The 21,112-nt window shown below is 43.5% G+C and overlaps 1 protein-coding gene across 1 annotated transcript in view; it reads right to left on the bottom strand.

The window, feature by feature from the left end:
• Positions 1-1,340: 1,340 nt before the first annotated feature.
• Positions 1,341-21,112, bottom strand: part of LOC308077227 (cadherin-6-like) — an 88,787-nt gene continuing 69,015 nt past the window's right edge. Inside the window, exons 7-12 of the mRNA XM_080417845.1 lie at positions 17,031-17,284; positions 11,478-11,614; positions 9,663-9,784; positions 8,036-8,153; positions 6,389-6,640; positions 1,341-5,472 (exon numbers count right to left, since the gene is read on the bottom strand). Of these exons, the coding sequence (XP_080273971.1) occupies positions 4,922-5,472; positions 6,389-6,640; positions 8,036-8,153; positions 9,663-9,784; positions 11,478-11,614; positions 17,031-17,284 (1,434 nt within the window). The 3' untranslated portion in view covers positions 1,341-4,921. The remainder of the gene's footprint in view (positions 5,473-6,388; positions 6,641-8,035; positions 8,154-9,662; positions 9,785-11,477; positions 11,615-17,030; positions 17,285-21,112) is intronic.

Below are 21,112 nucleotides of genomic sequence, written 5' to 3'. Positions count from 1 at the left end.
TAGATATTATGAGATTGTCAAGAAAAGCAAATATAAGTGCGTGTTGATGTGTCATTTTCCCCCCCAAGAGTAGGTCTCCCTTAAATATTAAGTTTTATCATTCTATGTGCTGGAAATGTCTTTTTTTAACGGAACCGCTATCGCTCACAGTCGTGTCTTGGACAATTGTTTTTGTAGTTATTTTGTTCGTTTGTTTTTTTGTTTGTTTTAAGAAATGTTAAAAATAAGATGAACGCTGTTTGTTAAATTGCTAATAAAGATAGTCTTTCTCCAGATGTGATAAATTGGTCAAATCTTGTTTTTGTTTTTTTCTTCTTATTATTTAATTTTAATCAGCTCTGCTTCTGAGCAAAATGGCTAAAAGGGCATCTCAGAGAATTTGGTCGATTATGTTCAGTGTAGAATGTCAACCATCTGTCCCACATCTGCCACTCATACCCTAACAATGTTTCTAATTGCTTTTTCTTTTCTTTCTTTTTTTGTTTTTTTTAAATAACCATCCCTTTCCAAATCACATTTGCAGGCACATAGATTGTAATTATAGATTGTGTAATTAATGATTTCCTCCATTCACTTTCCTCTGGATCCAGATACTTACTGCCTGCCTTCCCATTGGTGTATTTTACCTGTGCCATCCACAGTCAAACATTTGTTTTACCTGTGCCATCCACAGTCAAACATTAAGTTTTACTTGGAATTATACACTTGCCTCCAACGGTGTACATTATTTACAGTTGAACTGTGAAACGGTTCTTGACAGACTTTGAATTGAGGCTAGTAAAGAATACTGCATGTCTAAACCAGCCTTAACACACTAGTTAAATGCGAACTGGGAAGTCAATTACTTCTTAGTGTGGTGGTGTATTTTTTTCTCATTAATGAAGACAGACAGTAAATCAGAGATCTCATAGGGGGCGGCCATAGCTGAGTGGTTAGTGAGCCCGCCTAGGGAACCAGAGGCCCTGGTTGCCCCAGGTTCGATTCCAGGCTATCCCAGCATATGTGCCGATGATATGAAATTTGTCCCTGAGCAAGACTCTTAACCCCAATTGCTCACAGGTTCTCATTGGAAACAAGACCGCAAGGACTTTCATGAACGACCTGTTAAAAGGAATTATCCTTATCCTTATAGGGGAAACACACGCAGGATTTGATTCTAGGCCAGCAGGAGCACGAGAGGTCCTATAACCACTATGTTCACTATATGCTCTACTCCAGCTTGGTCATCTCGTTTAATGTCCACCTCACATACATCCCACCACCACGCAGAGGAGGCAAGCCTGATTTTCAAATATGTTTAATCATCTTGAGTCATATAAATATTCAGTACAAAATATCACATTTTACAAAGCAGATCGATGAACAGCCATTGGTCTAGGGCCACCATTACACAATCACAACCTCTCTTTATTTTTTGTTTCTACAATGACAGAACTTGACTTGCTCAATCACATTGTCACCGACACCGACATATACTGTAGCGGAGGTTACCCTCAAGGCTAGCCATGTCTACACATTAACACCCACAGACCTACACTATCTGGAGAAAGGGGGCACCAGCATTATGCCCCCCACACTGGAAAACTCCCAATAACAGTGACACAGTGGTGCATTAGTAGCCATTGTAAGAGTCCCAGTGTTGACTGCATGGTAGGTGAACTGCTACTGCTACGTTACGCACTTTACCGTGTTACACATTACAATTAGTTTCCCCTGCATATTGTTAAAGACGGAATTTCCTGTAACACAAGTGCATGAAGTGGGACTTCTGTAAAGGCCTACCACTGCATTATAAAGGTACAATGGCTGGCTGGTTTTCCATTATCCATATCCATTATAGCCAAGCATGATGCTTGAAGGCAAGAAAACACAAGGACGTACTCGTAATAATACTGTAAGCTGCCACCCTGTATAAAGAGAGGACACTGTTTAGAAAAAAGAAAGGTGTTGAGTGTTTCTGCCACAATGGAACACATCGTACCTTGAGGCAGAAACGATGGCCTCTTACAGTGAAGGGGTTTGAACTCCATTAAATGCTCATCACAGAATCATAGTCACAATCAAATACCCACACAGAGAGTATAGGGAGCTTCAACAACAAGCCTAACAAAAAATGAAACTCAATGGAGCAAATGAGGCAGGGATAAAGGAACACTTGGAGAATAATGGAACATTCAGAATTTAGCTTTTGAACAAGTTGTGTAATCAATTGGATTGTCTAATCTACCGTGCTGGTGTTACAGGTGTCAAGATCGATTCAGAGTTAATACAGCCGGAGAACAGAGGAGAACAAATACATCACTGCGGCAATTATACAAATTGTTTTGTTGTTTTTTTAATACGATTTAAAATGCCAGCCGCTTCTCACGCTGGCTCGTTGCCAGAGCGAGGGCAAAGCTTGCTTTAGCTGGCCTTTTCTTGTGTGTGCTGACGAGGTGCTACCCTCCCATCAGCCTGTGATCTTATCAGGTCAGAGATATAAAGGCAGTTTACTCCTGCTCGTATAAAAAACCTACAAAAACGTTGGAGCTTATTTGACAACATATTTAGGGGTTAGCTGTTTTCAATCAATTTCAGTCGTTTTTCTTCCGATTTGCCAGATAAAAGAGATACTGCCAAATACAGCCAACCTATGTTCTTTTGCCATTATAATGTGTTGACCTCTAGGTTGGGGAGAATGTATGGCACTACAAGGTTACAGGCCCCTTTCATAAACGTCATGGAAAAGGCCACTTCAGTCTCTGTTTATCAAAGGAAATACAATGGCTGAAGCCCTTGACACCTCCCTGGTGCCCCTGTCTGTTTGTTTTTTGACCACGGTCACTGGTCAATGATGTACATAATACATTATTTAAATCTTAAACCCATATATACTGCACATCATTGACCGGAGTCCCCCAGGGGCCAGGCCTCTATACTAGCCTCGCTGAAAGTTTGCCACTGGCGTTCATCTCAGAAGTTGGAACACTGTATAAAATCAAGGTACTGTACATACTGGTCATGAAATTAGAACCAAGCATCTTCTTGGCGGTTTTCATTGGTGTTCTGCCCCGCCTATTTCCTTTTTTAGTGTCCGGTAGTGGTAGATTTGAATGAAACGTTACTTAAGTAGACATGGCCTAGTTTTGTGATGATTGGCCCAACAGTTGTTGACTTTGGTATCTTTATTGTTTATGTTTTGTACCGCGCCCTTTTGAATAGCATTCATCGCCCTTTTGAATAGCATTCATCAATCTCCTCAAATCTAAACAAGCTGCTTTGATAAGGTTGGTCCAAAAATGATCTACTGTAATGTTGTAGCGATCGGACCCACCGTTCAGGAGACGTCAGAAATGTGTTTTTCCAAATGGCAGAAAACCGAGTCAGACTTTGGTAGACCTTGAAGCACATTTGTTGAGTGCGAACAGGTATGTTTGTAGCAAGGTTCATGTAAATTAAAATGGCATTGGTTCTAATTACATTCAGATCATTAAGGAACTATTTGGTATGTTTATGTCGCCCCAAGATAACAATTATGACTTTAACAAAATAAAACGATAAAAACATTAAAAGAAAAACAGAAAATATGTTGTGACCTCAAACCCCATATTCATTCAGTATAGCTCCATGTAAGCTTTTAACAACATTAGCCGCTTATCATCAGTGCACTCCACAACCAAAGCAAACCACTCATGTACAGCTCCTGTCCCATCTACTCAACGTTATCAGAAGCAATGTCTGTTATAAAAGAATATGTTGCGTTTTACTGCATGGTTGCTGAATTAATACTGCCTCTATCCTCAAGAAGTATTGTCTGGAAATGTTGCCCTCTTGACAGCGGTCAAGCTTGACAGAACAACTGTCTGGCAGCTCGTCACTTGGGAGTCACCAAACATAATAATTACATTATACTGCACTCGGTCACAACATAGTTGTGTGCCGTATTAACATAGAATCCACTGAATGGATAAGGACGTCTGCAATGGCTGCTGCCATGTATTCATGGCAACTCACTTACTATTAGACACGTACACAATATCGCTGTCTATTGTGAATCCCTGCTTGTTGTCCCGCAAAAGCCTGAAAAGGGCCAGGGGAGTGTACAGTAGCATGGGCCTGGTACCGGGATACAAGGCCTGGGGGGAGTGTATCATAAAACTGTAGGGCTGGTATCGGGATAAGCAGTAAGCACCTGCACATCCTGGCGCTCATGAATTCGAGCCCAGCTGTGGAAAGAGGCAAACATTAGAGAGCCAGTGCTGAAAGAGAGCTTGTTTGGACATATAGCAATCCCCCTAGAAAAACATAACGACTGTACAGTGTATTGTATCATATTGCCATACATACACAAGCTAAGATAGAAACCACAATATGCAGCACGGTATTTTTTTTGTTTTTTGTTTTTTGTTTTGTTTTTAGTCCCAGAAACACTGAAAAGTATAAGCATATCTGTTGGTTTACAAAACTGCTTGTTGAACTGGTTCATCACAGGTAGCTTACGAAGAAAAAAAACAAAAAAAACAACGCAAGTTGGTATAGATATATTTGGGCCTAATGCACACCTATACACAAAAGAAAAAGTCTCTACACAACGTCTTTTCAGTCAAAGTGTTTCGTTTTTTTCACTGTAGTCCAGCTGCATTCTCGAGGCAGCAACTAACACTGACAAGGACTCATAAAGCCTCATAACGTCTGGTCACCACAGAGGAACACGACATCACTGCATGGCATCACTGGGCGGTAAAAAGAGCACTTGAACAAACCAGCACACTGCGTCGGTGTCCTTTGCGTTTTTCAGACGTCAACGCATGCACCAGAAACGTCCGCAGTATTACTAATGTGTGTGTGTGTGTGTGTGTGTGTCATCTTTTGCTTCCCCAAAATGAGAATTTGCAATTTCCTCCTCCTTTACGCAATTTCGCAATTTCCCGCCAACCACTCATTAGGAATCGCCTTCGCTGTCGTCTCCCCCGTACATGTCTGCCAGCTTCTTGAAGCGAGGTCCCCACTCACTCAGGTAGTTGTAGTTCTGGTCGCCTTCAGTAGTGGCCGACTCGAGCGAGCTGAGCGACTCGGCCACGGAGCCGGTGCCCTCGTACGCGTACGTGGCCAGCGAGTCGTAGGGGGGCGCCGTGGGGTCGCCGTCGTTGTCCTGCAGTCTCTGGTTGATAAAACACCTCACATCCCTGCTGGGGTCAACGGTGCCGCCGCCGCCGCCGCTGCCGTCCAGCCGGAGCGGCGGCAGCGGCAGAGCGGCCCGGCAGACCTTCGGCGGGTAGAAGGAAGCCTCGGGGACGATGTCCCGTCTCTGCTTGTTCTCCTCGACGGCCTCCGGGTTGCGCAGCGTGCTGATGTCGAACGCCTGCGTGTCCTTCTCGCCGCCGCCCTCGTCGTTGTAGCTGACCACGTTGTCCCGCACGTCCTCCTTGGAGAAGAGGATCAGTGGGTCTTCCTTCCTCTGCCGCCGCAGGGCGGTGAACAGCACCACGATCACTGTGGGGGGAGGACAGAGGAGACAGGAAAGAATTGACTGGTTGTTCTGTTTCTTTGCTTCTCTTATCTTCCTGCTGGTCTCTGAAAGACAGTTCATTATGTGGATGTGATTGCTGTTTATGAGGGATTTCTGCCAGACTCAAAGGCAGAATGGAGTTGCCACTAGGATGTATTGTTGATGCGCTTTCTGTTTGCCAGGCTGCTGCCGCTTAACATAACAAGGGTAACACGGGTCAAGAACAAAAATACAGCACAGTACAGTACAGTAGATGCTTAATAATACTGATGTGTGGTGCCTTTTAGTTAGGGTAATACATTGCTGAATATTAAAATTGATCTCTTATAATTCTGGGTAAATGTATTAACCTGTAGTCAAATGACTCTCTCTTCCCATCAGCATAAGCCCATCTTTAAGAGGTTGGACATTGCAGACCGCCAAGTTAATGTTACTGTAACTATGTGGCAAATCCCATCGACCAACAAGAGACGTTTTTAAGAAACAGCTTAGGGTTGATCATTGTCTAAAACAGTATCACACAATCATCTTTAATTTCCTTGTTTATTTGTCTTGTCTTGTTTTGAGTTGAGATGCCTTTTCTATACAGCTTTCTTATGCTGTTAGTAATTAGTAATGTAGTTCCCATATGTTGCTGCTATCAGTCTGCTTCTAGGCTTTAGTGTCAATTTGAACTAGATTAGGAACATCCACTATTAAACTAGCCAGGCAAACCACCCGGTCCGGAATTCAATGTTATTTTCATTCAGAATCAAATCAAATGAGATTTCCGCGGAGGGTGGTTTACCAGGCTACTATTAAACCCCTTGGATCTCCCATGGACTAAATCCTACAAAACAGCGCAAGTGTCCTCTTGACAAATCTAATACCCGCCTTCTTGTTTTAATTGTGTAAACTCACTGAGTAGAATGATGGCACACAGCAAGATGGCCACCAGGGCTCCCGTACTGAGACCCGCCCTGCCCGTGAGCGCCTCGGCGTTGCACAGCTTCATGTTGCCCTCGCGGTCGCACGTGCACACACGCACGGTCAGCGTGTTGGTGCTGCTCTGCATGGGATGCTCCCCGTCGGAGATCACCACCAGGACCAGGTGGACGCTCTTCTGCACGGTGTTGTAGCTGTTTCTCCGGGTCAGGATCCCTGCCGTGTTGTCTGGTGTTATGGAGAGATAAACCATACTGCATCACTGGCACACGACACGATTATTTTTCTTTTACATATTGTTTTAGTACATCATTGTGTACACCTATGTTTATAGGCTATGTTTAGATGTGTGCCGATATATCGTCCTGCGATATATCGCGATACATTTTGTTTTGGGGAAAAAAATATGTTAAAAAATATATATATATATATATATATATCTGTATATATATATATATATATATATATATATATATATATATATATATATATATATATATATATATATATACAGGGGTGCACATAACTGGTGCGCAGGTGCGCATGCGCACCCAAAATAAATAATGCGCAGCACATCAGACGACGCGAGGCGCTTTTGCGTACCAGGAGTTGGGACAGGAGTTTCCAAGCTTTCATTTTTTAGCAAAAATAAAAAATAAAAGCCTAAAGATCAAGGCTAGGAATTTATTTCCTGAAGCCACACTCACACAATCACGCTAAAGCACACGTCGGCCCCATGTACAGCCATTAGGCGCAGGAGGAGGGGACGCATGCGGCACGTGATTGTGTGAGTGTTGCCTCGCATCGCTGCACGCAGCCAGCAGCGGCTGTTAGAGGCACTCGTCACCGATGATGAACGCACCGTAATGGTGCAAAATATGCCGTGAACGTCCCAATCTGGCGGATAAAAGCAGCGCAGCACAGGGCACCAACCTTGGGGGGTTCACCAAACGGCGTGAGAAAAATAAACGGCGGAAAACGGCGGAATTTAGAAGCCGAGCGTCCTTTTTTCTCCCCCCCCCCCCCCCCCCCGTTGACAAAACTGTCCCGGTGGGCACCGTGCTGAATATATATATATATATATATTTTTTTGCAATAATAATAATGCAAAAACAGAAGTGTTTGTTTGCATTTGCTTTTTTCCCCCTCATATATTTTCACAAGCTTCCCCCCCCATATATTTATATATTTAAAAAGTGCCATATATCGTATCGATATCGTATCGATGTCGTGAGCCCAATATCGTATCGTATCGTATCGTTTCGTGAAATTAGTGTATCGGCACACCCCTAGCTATGTTATGTATTGTAGGCCTATCTTGGGGTGTTGTCTGTGCCAGAATGACATTGACATGCATACAGGCATGTGTTTTCCTCTCAAAGGGTATTTTCACAGCTTTGCACAGCACATAAGGTGTGCGTGCGTTCACTATCCTCAGTAATAAACGTTATTGAAAATGCATTTAATCTATGGCTGTAAAATGCATATGCATATGGTAAACTTTTAACAATACATAAACAGACCACATGATGTCAGCTTGCGCGTTGTTAAATGTGCTTTGGGAATGTTTCACTGTGCCCGTGTACAGGTGGGATAATGATAAATGAAATGAAATGAGCGAACCTTTGTTATCGCGCACAGAGAAGTTAGCCTTCCCAGAAGCATCCTGTGCTAGGCTGAAGAAAAAACGCTGGCCCCCTATGGGATCATCAGGATCTGAGGCACTCACTGTCTGTATTATCTGAAAGGAGAAACACACAAGAAGTGGCATTTTTCATCAAGAGTATCAATTTATGTACTCCATATAACCAAACAAGTTCATTACCAGAGTTGGGTGACTTTGGGTCAAATAGAATTAGAAAACAATTCATACTGTAACTGTTTGTAGCATGTGGCAGGGTTTTGCCAAAATGGAATAGTACTGGAGAGTATACTGCAGACATGAAAGAGAGGAAGGACATGCACATCCCGAACCCAAAGTTGGGCAGGATGCTGAGCAAATACCAATACAAGATAAAATGAAATAAACACACTGTAGGGCTCCAACTTCCATACTGCTTCATTGCACTACAGTACGTGCTGCTGTGACGTTTCGAGCTACAGTAAACGCTCTTCATCAGACTGATGAAGAGCAAACACAGGACATTAAATTGGTATTGACAACTTAACCTGGTATTATCTAAATTGCCTTGAGGGAAATAACACCACCCACCTGAAATGCTATTTGACCCAGGTGTGCTAATTATCAAATCATTCCAGTTGAAAAAGCACATTATCATTTGGTTTATGTATTTACATTAACTGTCCCTGAGAAAAAGCACTGCAATGCGGTATGCCCGCAACACTCCAGATTAAACAACAGTCTCAAGGTACACGGCTCAACAATATCATGAAACTGAGAAAAACAGCCAGCACACAGTGAATGTCCTTTTCACATAGTTTTTTTTCCCCCTCGCCACGGACAGAGCAACGGACGCGTTTCAACCATAGACTGTAAAAAAGAAATGGATGAAGCTACGCCATTGGTTTCTACAGATCGTAAATGAAGCCGATTGTTCAGGAATTTCAAATCCGCCATCTTTCAATATCGCGTCATATCCTGCAGAATGCCACCAGACCAGTATTGGCTGGGTAGCTTGTCAATCAAGAGTGGGGGGCGGGGAATGAATGCTATTGGTTGTGTAGCTTGTCAATCAAATCATCCCGCCCCTCCTAGAGGGCGGCATCCGCTTTTCATTCCACCACCAGCAGGGGGGTAAAACAGCGAAACTACAGGCCATTCATATGAACTGTCACTTGAACTCTCTTCCTTATTCGAGTCAATTTCAAAACAGGAAGCTGGGCCCTTGGTTTCAACCTAACAGGTTTTCCTCAGCATTGTCAAACATGAGGAGCGCTGAGGAAGACGCTGTTGAAACGGGTCCCGTTGCTCAGTCCATGGAGAGGTAAAATAAAACTATGTGAAAAGGACATTCACTGTGTGCTGGCTGTTTTTCGCAGTTTCATTAACTGTCCCTCCCACGTGCAACTCCAAGCAAGTTGCATTATTGTTTTCTTAATAATAATCATCAATAGTAATAAATAAATAAAACACTAATGATCAATTTTGGTTTGACCCGTGTTCAGTAACAACATTCTGAAACGGACACAGGGAACGAGGGAATCTAATACTGGCAAGGGGTTCTAATTATGAAACCATGATGGCTACTGTCGCCTCGTGCCACCTCTCCTCTCGTGGCATCACACCAACCTGGTTAGCCCTGGCGTTCTCACAGACGAACGTCTCGTAATTGGTGGCAAATGTCGGAGCGTTGTCGTTGACATCCAGCACTCTGATGTACACTGGCACTCTGCTCGACAGCCGTGGGTTGTCTAGTGGAGACACAGAGAGAAAGATCTTCACAGTGTTACTCATTTACAGTAATTGCCATCATCACGGGGGAAACATGCGCTTAATGTGGGAGTGAGAATCAAAGCACATGTTCTGATCACCTCCTTTAAAGCAGTGCTGCATCTTCAACATGAGCGTATGCAGGCTAGGGTTTGTAATAGGTTGTCAACAGTCAACTAGCTAGTGCAAATCAGCAGCAGGTTCATACACATACTAGATGTACCTTATTTTTAACTTATTTATTTAGATTTATGTAGAGAGACAGGACATTAGTGTGAATAGAGAGAATTGGGGAAAGACATGTCTGCAATTATGTGGTTGACACTTTTAATGGTCAGCTGGCAGTGCACCCCCATTATGTTGCATTGAAAACTAACACAAATGCGATAGAGTACAGGAACATAATTGCCTGCAATGTTGCTACCTGCTGTATTGTGCATGTTAGTCAATAACCTTGAACCTTGATTGATCGATACAAAAACAATCCCAGATACTTACTCCAGACAATAACGTCTCTCTTGACAGTGTGCCGTTAGCCCATAGTGAGGCCTTATTTAGAGTGGAATTTATTTATACCACAGTACTGCATATCAAATGATTCACAAATTATTTATGGCCAAAGCCACTTTTAGGTCTCTGGTCTTGTCTTAAACACCAAAAACTCAATTTAACAATTTAACAATGAACTTTGAGAGGGTACACCAGGCTGGTCTGATGCAACGAGAGAAGAGGAGACATGTTTCATCAGAAGACAGGGCAGCATCATAGAAGACAGGGAAGCACCAAAGGAAGCACCATAGAAGACAGGGAGGCACCATAGGAAGCACCATAGAAGACAGGGAAGCACCGTAGGAAGCACCACAGAAGACAGGGAAGCACCGTAGGAAGCACCACAGAAGACAGGGAAGCACCTTAGGAAGCACCATGGAAGACAGGGAAGCACCATAGATGAAAGGGAAGCATCATAGGAAGCACCATAGAAGACAGGGAAGCACCATAGGAAGCACCATAGAAGACAGGAAAGCAGCATAGGAAGCACCATGGGGGCACCATAGGAAGCACCATTGATGACAGGGACGCACCACAGGAAGCACCATAGATGACATAGGAAGCACCATATAAGACAGGGAGGCACCATAGGAAGCACCATTGATGACAGGGACGCACCACAGGAAGCACCATAGATGACATAGGAAGCACCATAGGAAGCACCATTGATGACAGGGACACACCACAGGAAGCACCATAGATGACATAGGAAGCACCATATAAGACAAGGAGGCACCATAGGAAGCACCATAGATGACAGGGAAGAATTTTCACTTGATGTTTTTGGTGAAAAGGCGAGCTTTTGTTCCCCCCACTTCTTGATACCATTATAACACTTTCGGCATTGTGTGACCATTCCGATGATGCCAGAAAAGGCAGACGAGCACACGAGCAGATGAGTTTCCCCAGCAGAAAACCATTCTCTTCTCCTCCAACTGGATCTATCAATTCATTTGCATGGTGCAAGGTGCAGGAACAACTGTCTCTTAATGGCAATGGATGACACTGTGATTACTTTGTGCCCAAATTATGCACCATTTAACCAGCAAAAGTGCAGTTTAATGACTGTCTGTCATTACAAATGGGCCCTCAGAGTTAATGAACACAGTGTATTTTGTTACCCACTGAATTCGGTGGCAATGATGGAGATGTTGTGCCAGGCATTCTCCTCCCTGTCCAGGTCCTTGAGGATGAACACTGACCCATTTCCTGAATGGACGTTGAACAGCCGGTCCATGTCTGTGCGCCGATCAATGGAGTACCTGCAGAACACACACACACACACACACACACACACACACACACACACACACACACACACACACACACACACACACACACACACACACACACCATACCACATCAAACATATGTGATTTAATGGTCCGACTGTATAACATGACCTTTTTCTTAGTTTTTACACATTTCACACAGTCTGTGCTGTGCTTTCTATAAAAAAAGAGAAGATCTGAGCCGTTACCACGTTAAGCACATTTTTCATTACAGTTGTTAGGTGTGTGTGTGTGTGTGTGTGTGTGTGTGTGTGTGTGTGTGTGTGTGTGTGTGTGTGTGTGTGTGTGTGTGTGTTAGTGTGTGTGTGTGTGTGTGTGTGTGTGTGTGTGTGAGGACTGCTTTAAGGATCCTGTCATTAGTTTCGTACGTTGCATTGTGCCGTCTTGCACAGACAGAAACAAGCAATCGGGAATAGTCTGTCTTCACCGCACTCTGTTGAGGAGATACTTAATAACTGTGTTCAGTGACACACACACACACACACACACACACACACACACACACACACACACACACACACACACACACACACACACACACACACACACACACTGCACAAGCCAACAGGTTATCCAGCGATGTTGTCTTGCTCTGCTAGCTGTACTAGCACGATACATCACTGTGATTAATGGAGTAGCAGATATGAGGAGGGGCAGCATGAGAGGAAGTAGACCCCCCGAGGGGGAGAGCATGAACCGGGGCTCTCAGTCTTGAAGGCACCACGCACCACCGCACTCCTCATCTCTGCTTTCCTTGTTCATCTTCCCACATGTTCTCCCCCGTCCTTGCCCTTCTCTCCGACTACCCTGTCCTGTCCTGTCCTCTCCTCTCCTTTCTTTTCCTCTCCCCGTTGCTTTGGCTGTGCAGAAAGTGCACACCTGACACCTCACTATGCTTCCTCTCTGATGCTGAGTTCCTACTTGTTACAATTTAGCGGTTGCCACGGTGCTTGCAAAGTGCTTTCAGTCTCGTCTCGTCTCGTCTCAATAGGCTCTGTGCACACCATATAGAAAGGTAATTGGGCCTTTTCCTTACTTCCTTCACAGGTCTTATTTACTTAATACAAATTATGGCTCTGTTCCCTTTAGTGTAGCACTGGGGTTCTCATACTTTTTAGAGTGTACACATGGAACCACAGGTCCATTTGGTTCAATGTGTACACTCTCAGAGTTACACATCCGTAAGGGGCTATTTGGAACCCCCTCAAGGACCACACTTTGAGACACTAGTGTAGCAGAGTGTTTCCAGTGAGCCAACATGCACAACATATCAGCACCCTGACTCTGTTTGAGACGAATGGAACAGTGCCTTAATTGGCATCATTGGTAACACCTGTAACACCTGACGTAAGAGGCCAACAGCCGACGCTACCTGACGGCCCCTCCCGTGAACAGCTACCGGGAAGAGAGGCAATAGACCCCGGTGGCCTTCCAGCGGTGTGTACGTCCGCTGTCGAAATAGCAATAGGTGGACTTCCAGGCCCATGAGAACAACTACAGAGAGCGCTTGAACACCAAGCAGCAGTGCAAGACTAAGAACTTTGTTTCCTCTGGTGATCCAGCCTAGGACATACCCACGGACTGGTTGTTGGAGGGTTTCGACAACTTGGGATGCCCAAAGACGAGGCAGAAAGGCTGGCAAAGTATTGTGCTGTCTCTGCTGCCATATATGGCGGAGCCGCCGCTACTTGTGCCCATGGAGTGCTGAGTAATGCGTGTTGTATCATGAGGACATATCCATGAGTTGGTGAAGTAAAGTAACCTTTACTGCAGCTAAAATATTTGTGTCCCTGTATGCTTTCCCTCAATCTGGGAACCCATCGTCAAATAAAAAGGAAAAACAGCGCCCCCAGCGTTTTTCACTTTTGCATTTGACTCTGGGGGGGATTAACTAGACCTATGCTGACTGGAAACCGGGGTTTGGACATGCCCTCAGCCCTCCACTTCCGGTGGTGCGCCCATGTTTTAATTCCCACTAACAACATTTCTCCACGGAACACTAACACCATTTCTCCCGAAGAACATGGATCGTTTTGGTTATAAGCCCACTTGTTTCTATGATGAAAGAGCAAGTTAAAATGTTACTGACTTTCCGTGGTTTTGTCGGCTCCGAGGACGCTATTGTTAAATGAGTTTCGGTTTGTTTCCAGTGGGAAGGGAGCGCACAGATGTAAATCCCGCCCACTACATTTGATTGGGTAAAGCGCGGCCGGCTTCCTGATCTGAAGGCACGCCCACTTGTAAGCTAACGCGCACGCGTTCTGAACGGGGCTCCCGACAGATTCAGTAGCAAAGCTCTGAATATGTTCTTCAGAGATTAGCTTTCCCTGTGTGTGGACATACATACATTGTTAACACATTGGGTGCCAGAGGTTTATTAAAATATTATACTTTGAGTGCCAGGATTTTTTTTAAATGTTGAACCTTTTTCAAGTAGTCACAAAATATTTTCAGTGATCACCGTCCTCACGGTGATCCCCTCATTACACACATACAGGTCTCGTACAATCGGGGGGAAAAAATTAAAAACATTCGGTAATCCGTTCCATAGTTGCAGCCAGTTGAAAATAGTTAAATTAACATTGTAAAAAAAAAAAGTACACAGGAGCCGAGATACAGGTTTTTGAAGTCATAAGTTAAGCAGGGTGTGGATTGGAGTCTAAATCTTGTAGGAGTGATATCTCCTGTTGCTGTGAAGGAAAACCCCCCCCCCCCAAAAACCGTATATATACGGTTTTGGCACTCAACGTTAGTATGGCCAAAACCGTATGTATACGGTTTTGGCACCCAATGTGTTAAATGTAAATAGATGCTAAGTATGATTATTAGACAGATGCATGGTAGGATTTCTAGACAGATGCTAGGCATGTTTGTTTGTTTGTTTGTTAGTAAAAAAAAAAAAAAAAAAAGATGTATGGTATGTTTTTAGACAAATGCTAGGTAAGTATGTTAGATACAGCCGATGCTGTATCTAAGAATGTCCATGGTGTTCACATGCTCCAACCTTGCACATTGTAAGTCGCCCTGGATACGTGCATCTCGCTAAATGTCTGAATTGTGAATTGTATGATATATATATATCTATTGGTATTCGTCCTTTTGAGGCCTTTTGTGTGCACACACTGCATCTATATGCCTGAATGTGCATGTGTGTCTGTGTGCACGTGGTCTCTCTCTCTGCCACAGGTCTTTTCAACTTTCCTCCTTTCCTCTTTCTACACACACACACACACACACACACACACACACACACACACACACACACACACACACACACACACACACACACACACACACACACACACACACACACACACACACACACACACACACAGAGGCTATACAAACCCTTTAGCACCCTTCAGCATCTCTCATGTTCGTTCAAGGTTAACTACTGTATTTCATAGTTGTTTCAGTTGTTTATTGAGTTGTGTTGAGTTTTTAACCTAGAACCTTCGGTTTATAAACCCCTGGCATTACTTATTGTGCATGGAACATGCACGTGAGAAAAGAATACTTGACCTTAAAGAATTTGTGAAAAGGTGGTCTTGAACCCAAAACCTTGTGCTTACAAAACCACTGACACAGCTCTCGTGATACAAAAGCATGGCAGATGCAAGTGAGAACAATATACTTAAAGGGATATTTCACTTTCAAAAAAACTTTTGGTCATTTTATCATCTACTCGGGCCTTTGTGAGCCCCCCAGACAGTTTTTAAGTTGCTTGATTCATTATTTAGATATTTGATATTCATTTTATCAGACACGCCCCCTTCCTATACAAACCCATTGTAACTTCAAACTTCATTTTAACCATGTTAGATTAATCAAAAACACCCGTCCTTGGTTCTGGTGACTCATCCTGCCCTCCTAATGCGTGAGGGGGCCGTGTTTTTTCAATTACTTTATTCATTTATTTTTAATATTTTTTTTGGAGAATGAAAAAAATAAAATACAATAAAAAATTCAAATAAAATAAATGAAAAAAGTAATCGGAAAAACACGGCCCCCTCACGCATTAGGAGGGCAGGGTGAGTCACCAGAACCAAGGACGGGTGTTTTCGATGAATCTAACATGGTTAAAATGGAGTTTGAAGTTACAATGGGTTTGTATAGGAAGGGGGCGTGTCTGATAAAATGAATATCAAATATCTAAATAATGAATCAAGCAACTTAAAAACTGTCTGGGGGGCTCACAAAGGCCTGAGTAAATGATAAAATGACCCAAAGTTTTTTTGAAAGTGAAATACCCTTTAACCGAGCACTGGCATCAAACTAAGATCCTTCTGCTTATAAAGCTCAGTTGTTGTGTCATAATGAACCCTGATCATGGATGTATAGATTCGGTCATTCTGTCAGGGAGAGTGTTGTGTGCTGTAGATTTTCATCCTTTGACATGCCATCAGTTTGATTTACTAGCTGTTTAAGTTGTTTTGCGTGTGTGTGTGCATGTAAACTCAAACCTGAATCATGAATTAAATAATAACAGCCTACGCATTGTCTTTTTCCCGTAGGCCTACGTTGTTGAATGACACTAATCATATCGTCATGATTGGAATAAGTTTGGGTTTTAATTTAACCCCTGAGCAGTGCGACGTGCACACTCTGCTGTTTCACAAAATAAAGGAGTGCTGCTTCCTCCCGTGGTCCGTGTCCGTGACACCACGTTTATGCCTGGGGCTGTCATCGTAATTTGAACGTTTATGGAGTGATTGATGAATGCTTTAACATTAATGGATGAAGGCTGGTGTGTGGTGGGCTGGTTACCTCCGATCTCCCGCTGCGGATCTGTGGCCAAAACCAACAATGAAGATCACTTGCGCTGGGCACAGCTGGCATTTGAGCGTCGGGTTTATCCTTAAACGAGGTTGCACATAACTCCAAAAAGCCTACTGTAGGCTACCCAAGACTTCACTCTCCATGAAGATATTCCAGCAATCCCCAAAATCCCCTTGCATGTTTCAGTGCTTGTACACTTGGAAATATCATACCAATTTCATATGACACACCGTCGATGTATGCCTTTACAAAATATGTATTAATGTATGATTTATTAGTTTTATAGCTATACATTTTTGGAGTGAATACATATGTTTAGATGCCTGTCAGATGGTCAGACAATGCTGCTCCGCAGGTCTACGATGGAACAAACTGGTGTAGCCAAAGTCTACGTACGTCCTCAGACCAGACGTCAGATCTGAGCGTGTCGTACGCTCAAGTCAAAGTCACAATAGATTGATGAATTGCGGTGATCTCGGCGTACGTACGTTTTTTGGTCTGTGCAACTTTGATAAATGAGGGCCAGGGTGTGTGGTGGTGGTGGTGGTTACGGTTGCAAAATCCTGCAGGATAAACACTTCTAGGATAAATAGTTTTTTACGCCTACCTGACGGGGCTGCGGTTGCTGTCTGGGTCGGAGGCGCTGACCGATCCGATGGCCGTGTTGTGCGCGGCGTCCTCCTTGACCTCCATGATGTAGGTGCTGCGCTCGAACGCGGGGGGCTCGTCCACGTCCTCCACCAGAACCTTGATGCTGGCCTCGTCCCTGAAGAGTCCCACGGAGAAGAAGCGAGGGTCCAGGTGAACGTTCTCCACCTGGACGCGCAGGATGTACTGCTTCTTCTTCTCAAAGTCCAGAGCCTGTAGGAGCACACACACACACACACACACACACACACACACACACACACACACACACACACACACACACACACACACACACACACACACACACACACACACACACACACACACACACAGACAGTAGATGAGGATGAGGATTTGTGCAGAAATGTTTGCACAGTGAGCCGTACAGAACGTCAAAGCTTAGCCCCCCCCCTCGAACTCTTTACTGTACTTTTGTTTTCTGTTTTCAAACTGTTTTTATGATGTTTTGCATAGTAGTGTATATCTGTCTGACATTAAATGTATCTATGAATTGAATACAAAGGAACCCAATGGAAACAAGTCATAGGCTTTCTTGGGTTTTAAATCGCTGACCTTGTATTGAACTGTTAACACATTGACTGCCAGAGTTTATTCATAATGTACTCACCCCTGTGCCAGCAATTTGCGTGTTTTTTAATTTTTTAATTTTTTAATTTTTCATTCAAATAAATTATCTGATTGTGGTGTTAAGCACATACAGTACGACAGTTCCACCAGTAGAGAGCAGCAAATCCACACATTGATCACCTCGCTCGCCCCCTCCCAAACAGGCCCACGTCATATCCTGTCATTCACCGGATGTTATGTTTTCGACAATCCCTGATCCGCTGATCGGCCTGAAAACGATGTGATACACTACGACGATGACTGTTAGTCACCCGGACCAAAGAAAATAGAAGTTGAGCTGTCCGTTCGTTTTTTATACCGTGTGAAAAACCGTGTTTTTCCCTATTCTGGCCGAAAATGACCGGAAAAAAACAATGTGACCCGGAAATGATTTTTTTTTTTTACATCCGGCTCCGGGTGAGTGTGACGTAAGTGGAAAACGAAAGTGCTGATGAGAAATAAACAGAGCCGTGCGATCACAGATTAAACAATGAAAATTCAAAAGAACGCATCAATGTGTTCTTTTGAATTGCTGGCATTCAAGCGATGGATTTGAAAGAACGCATCGATGCGATCTTGGCAATCAATGTGTTAAAGTTAATTCATCATTTTTTTGTGTTCCAGTTAAAAAAAAATCTGCTCATTTCTTTGTGTCATCACTTCCAACTTCCATCCGTTCTCTATCCTGATTGGATAAAATTGGTATCCTGACCTGAAAATGCATTCTCTATTTAATCAACCCGATCTCCAGAGATTACCGTAACATTGCACGGAACGAGTGCACTTCATTCCGTGGATAGCCGCCTCGGAACTCACGAATTGCGTGCATATGGTACGGCGCTGCCTTTGTGACAAAACCATTTCGGAGGCGCGCAGTCACAGGCGAATTGTCACCCCGTGAAGGACCACCGAGGGAGCTAAGGCGACCGAGTTGCCGTCCTGAACGGTGGGACATTCGCCTGTGCCTACTCAGCGCCGTTTGAGTTATGTACCGATAGGCACAGAATCGTAAATTTTATTGTGCGGACTGCTCTGCTTCCGGGTTTTTCCGTGTTGCGACTGGTTACGCCCACCGTGGGACTCGCCGTACATATGCACGCAATTTGGGAGTTCCGAGGCGACTATCCACGGAATGAAGTGCACTCGTTCCGTGCAATGTTACGGTATTCTCTGGAGATCAGGCTGATTTAATATAGAGAGACATGGAGACTCCTGTTACTGATCAAACACTCTATAGCAATCAGTAATATCAGAATACAGAGCTATTTAACACTTTTTTTTATCCAGGTGTGAAATAAAGTAGAAAAATCACTGCTATCATTTCCCTGCATGATTTATCCTCTATTGTTTTGCAACCGTTGTGATCAGGCTTTGAATGTGTTGGTTAGACATGACAGCTTCAATGCTTTTCTCCCTCAGCTTTTGAATTGTGATATGTGTGTGTGTGTGTGTGTGTGTGTGTGTGTGTGTGTGTGTGTGTGTGTGTGTGTGTGTGTGTGTGTGTGTGTGTGTGTGTGAGTGTGAGTGTGCACGTGGGTACGCGTGTGCGCGCATGTGTGTGCGCGTTTGTGTGCGTTTGTGTGCGTGTGTGCATTACACTGATGACAGTAACGGAAGAAGGTTGAATTATAATTTTTTGCCCACTTTGCATCGACAGGAACATTGCTTCAAGGTTGCGAACAGCTGGTCACAGTAAGCACTTTTCACTGGAGGAGCACGGCGGGGGGAAGGACGCAGGGTCGATGATGTTTCAAACATCCACTGACGGTACAAAACCTCACATGGAACAAGACATGTTCTGATGCCATCAATAACCTGATATGAACCATCGATTTTTGGTCCCCGCTCACGCGAAGGCTGGGGACTGCATAATGTCAAAATGAGAATATGTTGCTTATAGAACACGGCAGGATGGAGGACAAACCATGTCATTAGTAGTTTCAGAATGATGAACATCTCCTCCTCTGGCCCCCGCCCCTCCACCCATCCACCCACCCACCCACCCCGACCCCACCCACAGAACCATCGCAGCTACGAGAGGCAATTACATCTTCTTCCACTCGATGATGTTTTGATGGATGGGGAATCGATTGAGAGCTGCAGAGTGAGCACTTGATGAAGCAACTGTCAGATACTGTTAAATGCGTCAAAAACACACCACAGAGTGCACTGCTGGATGCTGAAATCCATACCGGCCATCACTATCTCTCTGTGGGTCTCGGTTTTGAGGGAAGAATGAGGGACTCAGAGCCTGCGGTGTTACAACTGTCAACTTTGTTTCTGTGTTGTTCGTTGTTGTTTTTTCTCTCTAATTTGTGTGACATTCAGGGAACCAGTTTGGTGGTTAGCGTTCACTCCACCTGAATTGCTGCCCGTCATATGAACATGTGTGAATTGCTGCCCGTCATATGAATGTGTGTGAATTGCTGCCTGTCATATGAACGTAAGTAATGCTTGTTTTTTCTGTAAAGTCGCTTGTAAATATTGGTTGCGTTTTTTGGGGCTTGTTTCTTAAGTATAGTTGCTTATTTGGAGCTTGCTGATGTTTTTTATACCAGTGGTTCTCTAACATTTTCATGCCATGGACACCCCATCTACAAGTATTTTGTGAGCCCTGTACCAGATTTGTGTTGATAAAATGTAAAAAAAAAATGTATTATATAAATAATATATATAGATCAGCTATTTTCAAATATCTGATGCTCATGTGGCCTAGTCCCTTCTTTTGGGCTTGTTTTCATAGACCTAGTTGCTTATTTCTCTTGCAAAATCTGGCAACACTGGTAGTCACCACAGGGAGTCCCTCTTCATTCCCTCATCATCCTGCATTTACTCCGTCCTGCACAGTGGTGTAAAGTAACTAAGTACATTTGCTTAAGTACTGTACTTAAGTAAAATGTAAAATGTAAAATGTTTAGGTATTTGTACTTTACTTCCGAGTATTTCCAATTTCCAATACTTTTACTTCTACTCCACTACATCTCAGAGGCAAATATAGTACTTTTACTCCACTACAATTATTTAAAAACTTGAGTTACTAGTTACTTTTCAGATATAAATTATGATATTATGAAAGATACATTAACCACTTTAGCTCTATTTTATACATAGGCTATTTGAAAATAGCCGATCTACAAGCTCGCGACGCGTTGTAAGCTTGTAGATCTGCTATTTTCAAACATTTTAGTACTTTTACTTTAAGTACATTTTGATGCCAACACTTTTGTACTTTTACTCAACTACATTTTGAATTCTGGACTTTTACTTGTAATGGAGTATTTATACATTGCAGTATTGGTACTTTTACTTAAGTAAAGCATTTGAGTACTTTTTCCACCACTGGTCCTGCATCAGTATACAGGCAGCTGTTTCTCATATAGAGTAGCAGTTTATAGGGCTGTTAAAGCTACACAC

Source organism: Gymnoscopelus braueri (assembly GCF_963280865.1).
Source record: "Gymnoscopelus braueri genome assembly, chromosome: 21".
NCBI lineage: Eukaryota > Metazoa > Chordata > Actinopteri > Myctophiformes > Myctophidae > Gymnoscopelus > Gymnoscopelus braueri.
The sequence above is the reverse complement of the archived record's forward strand: the minus strand, read 5'-3'. Positions and strand labels throughout refer to the sequence as shown.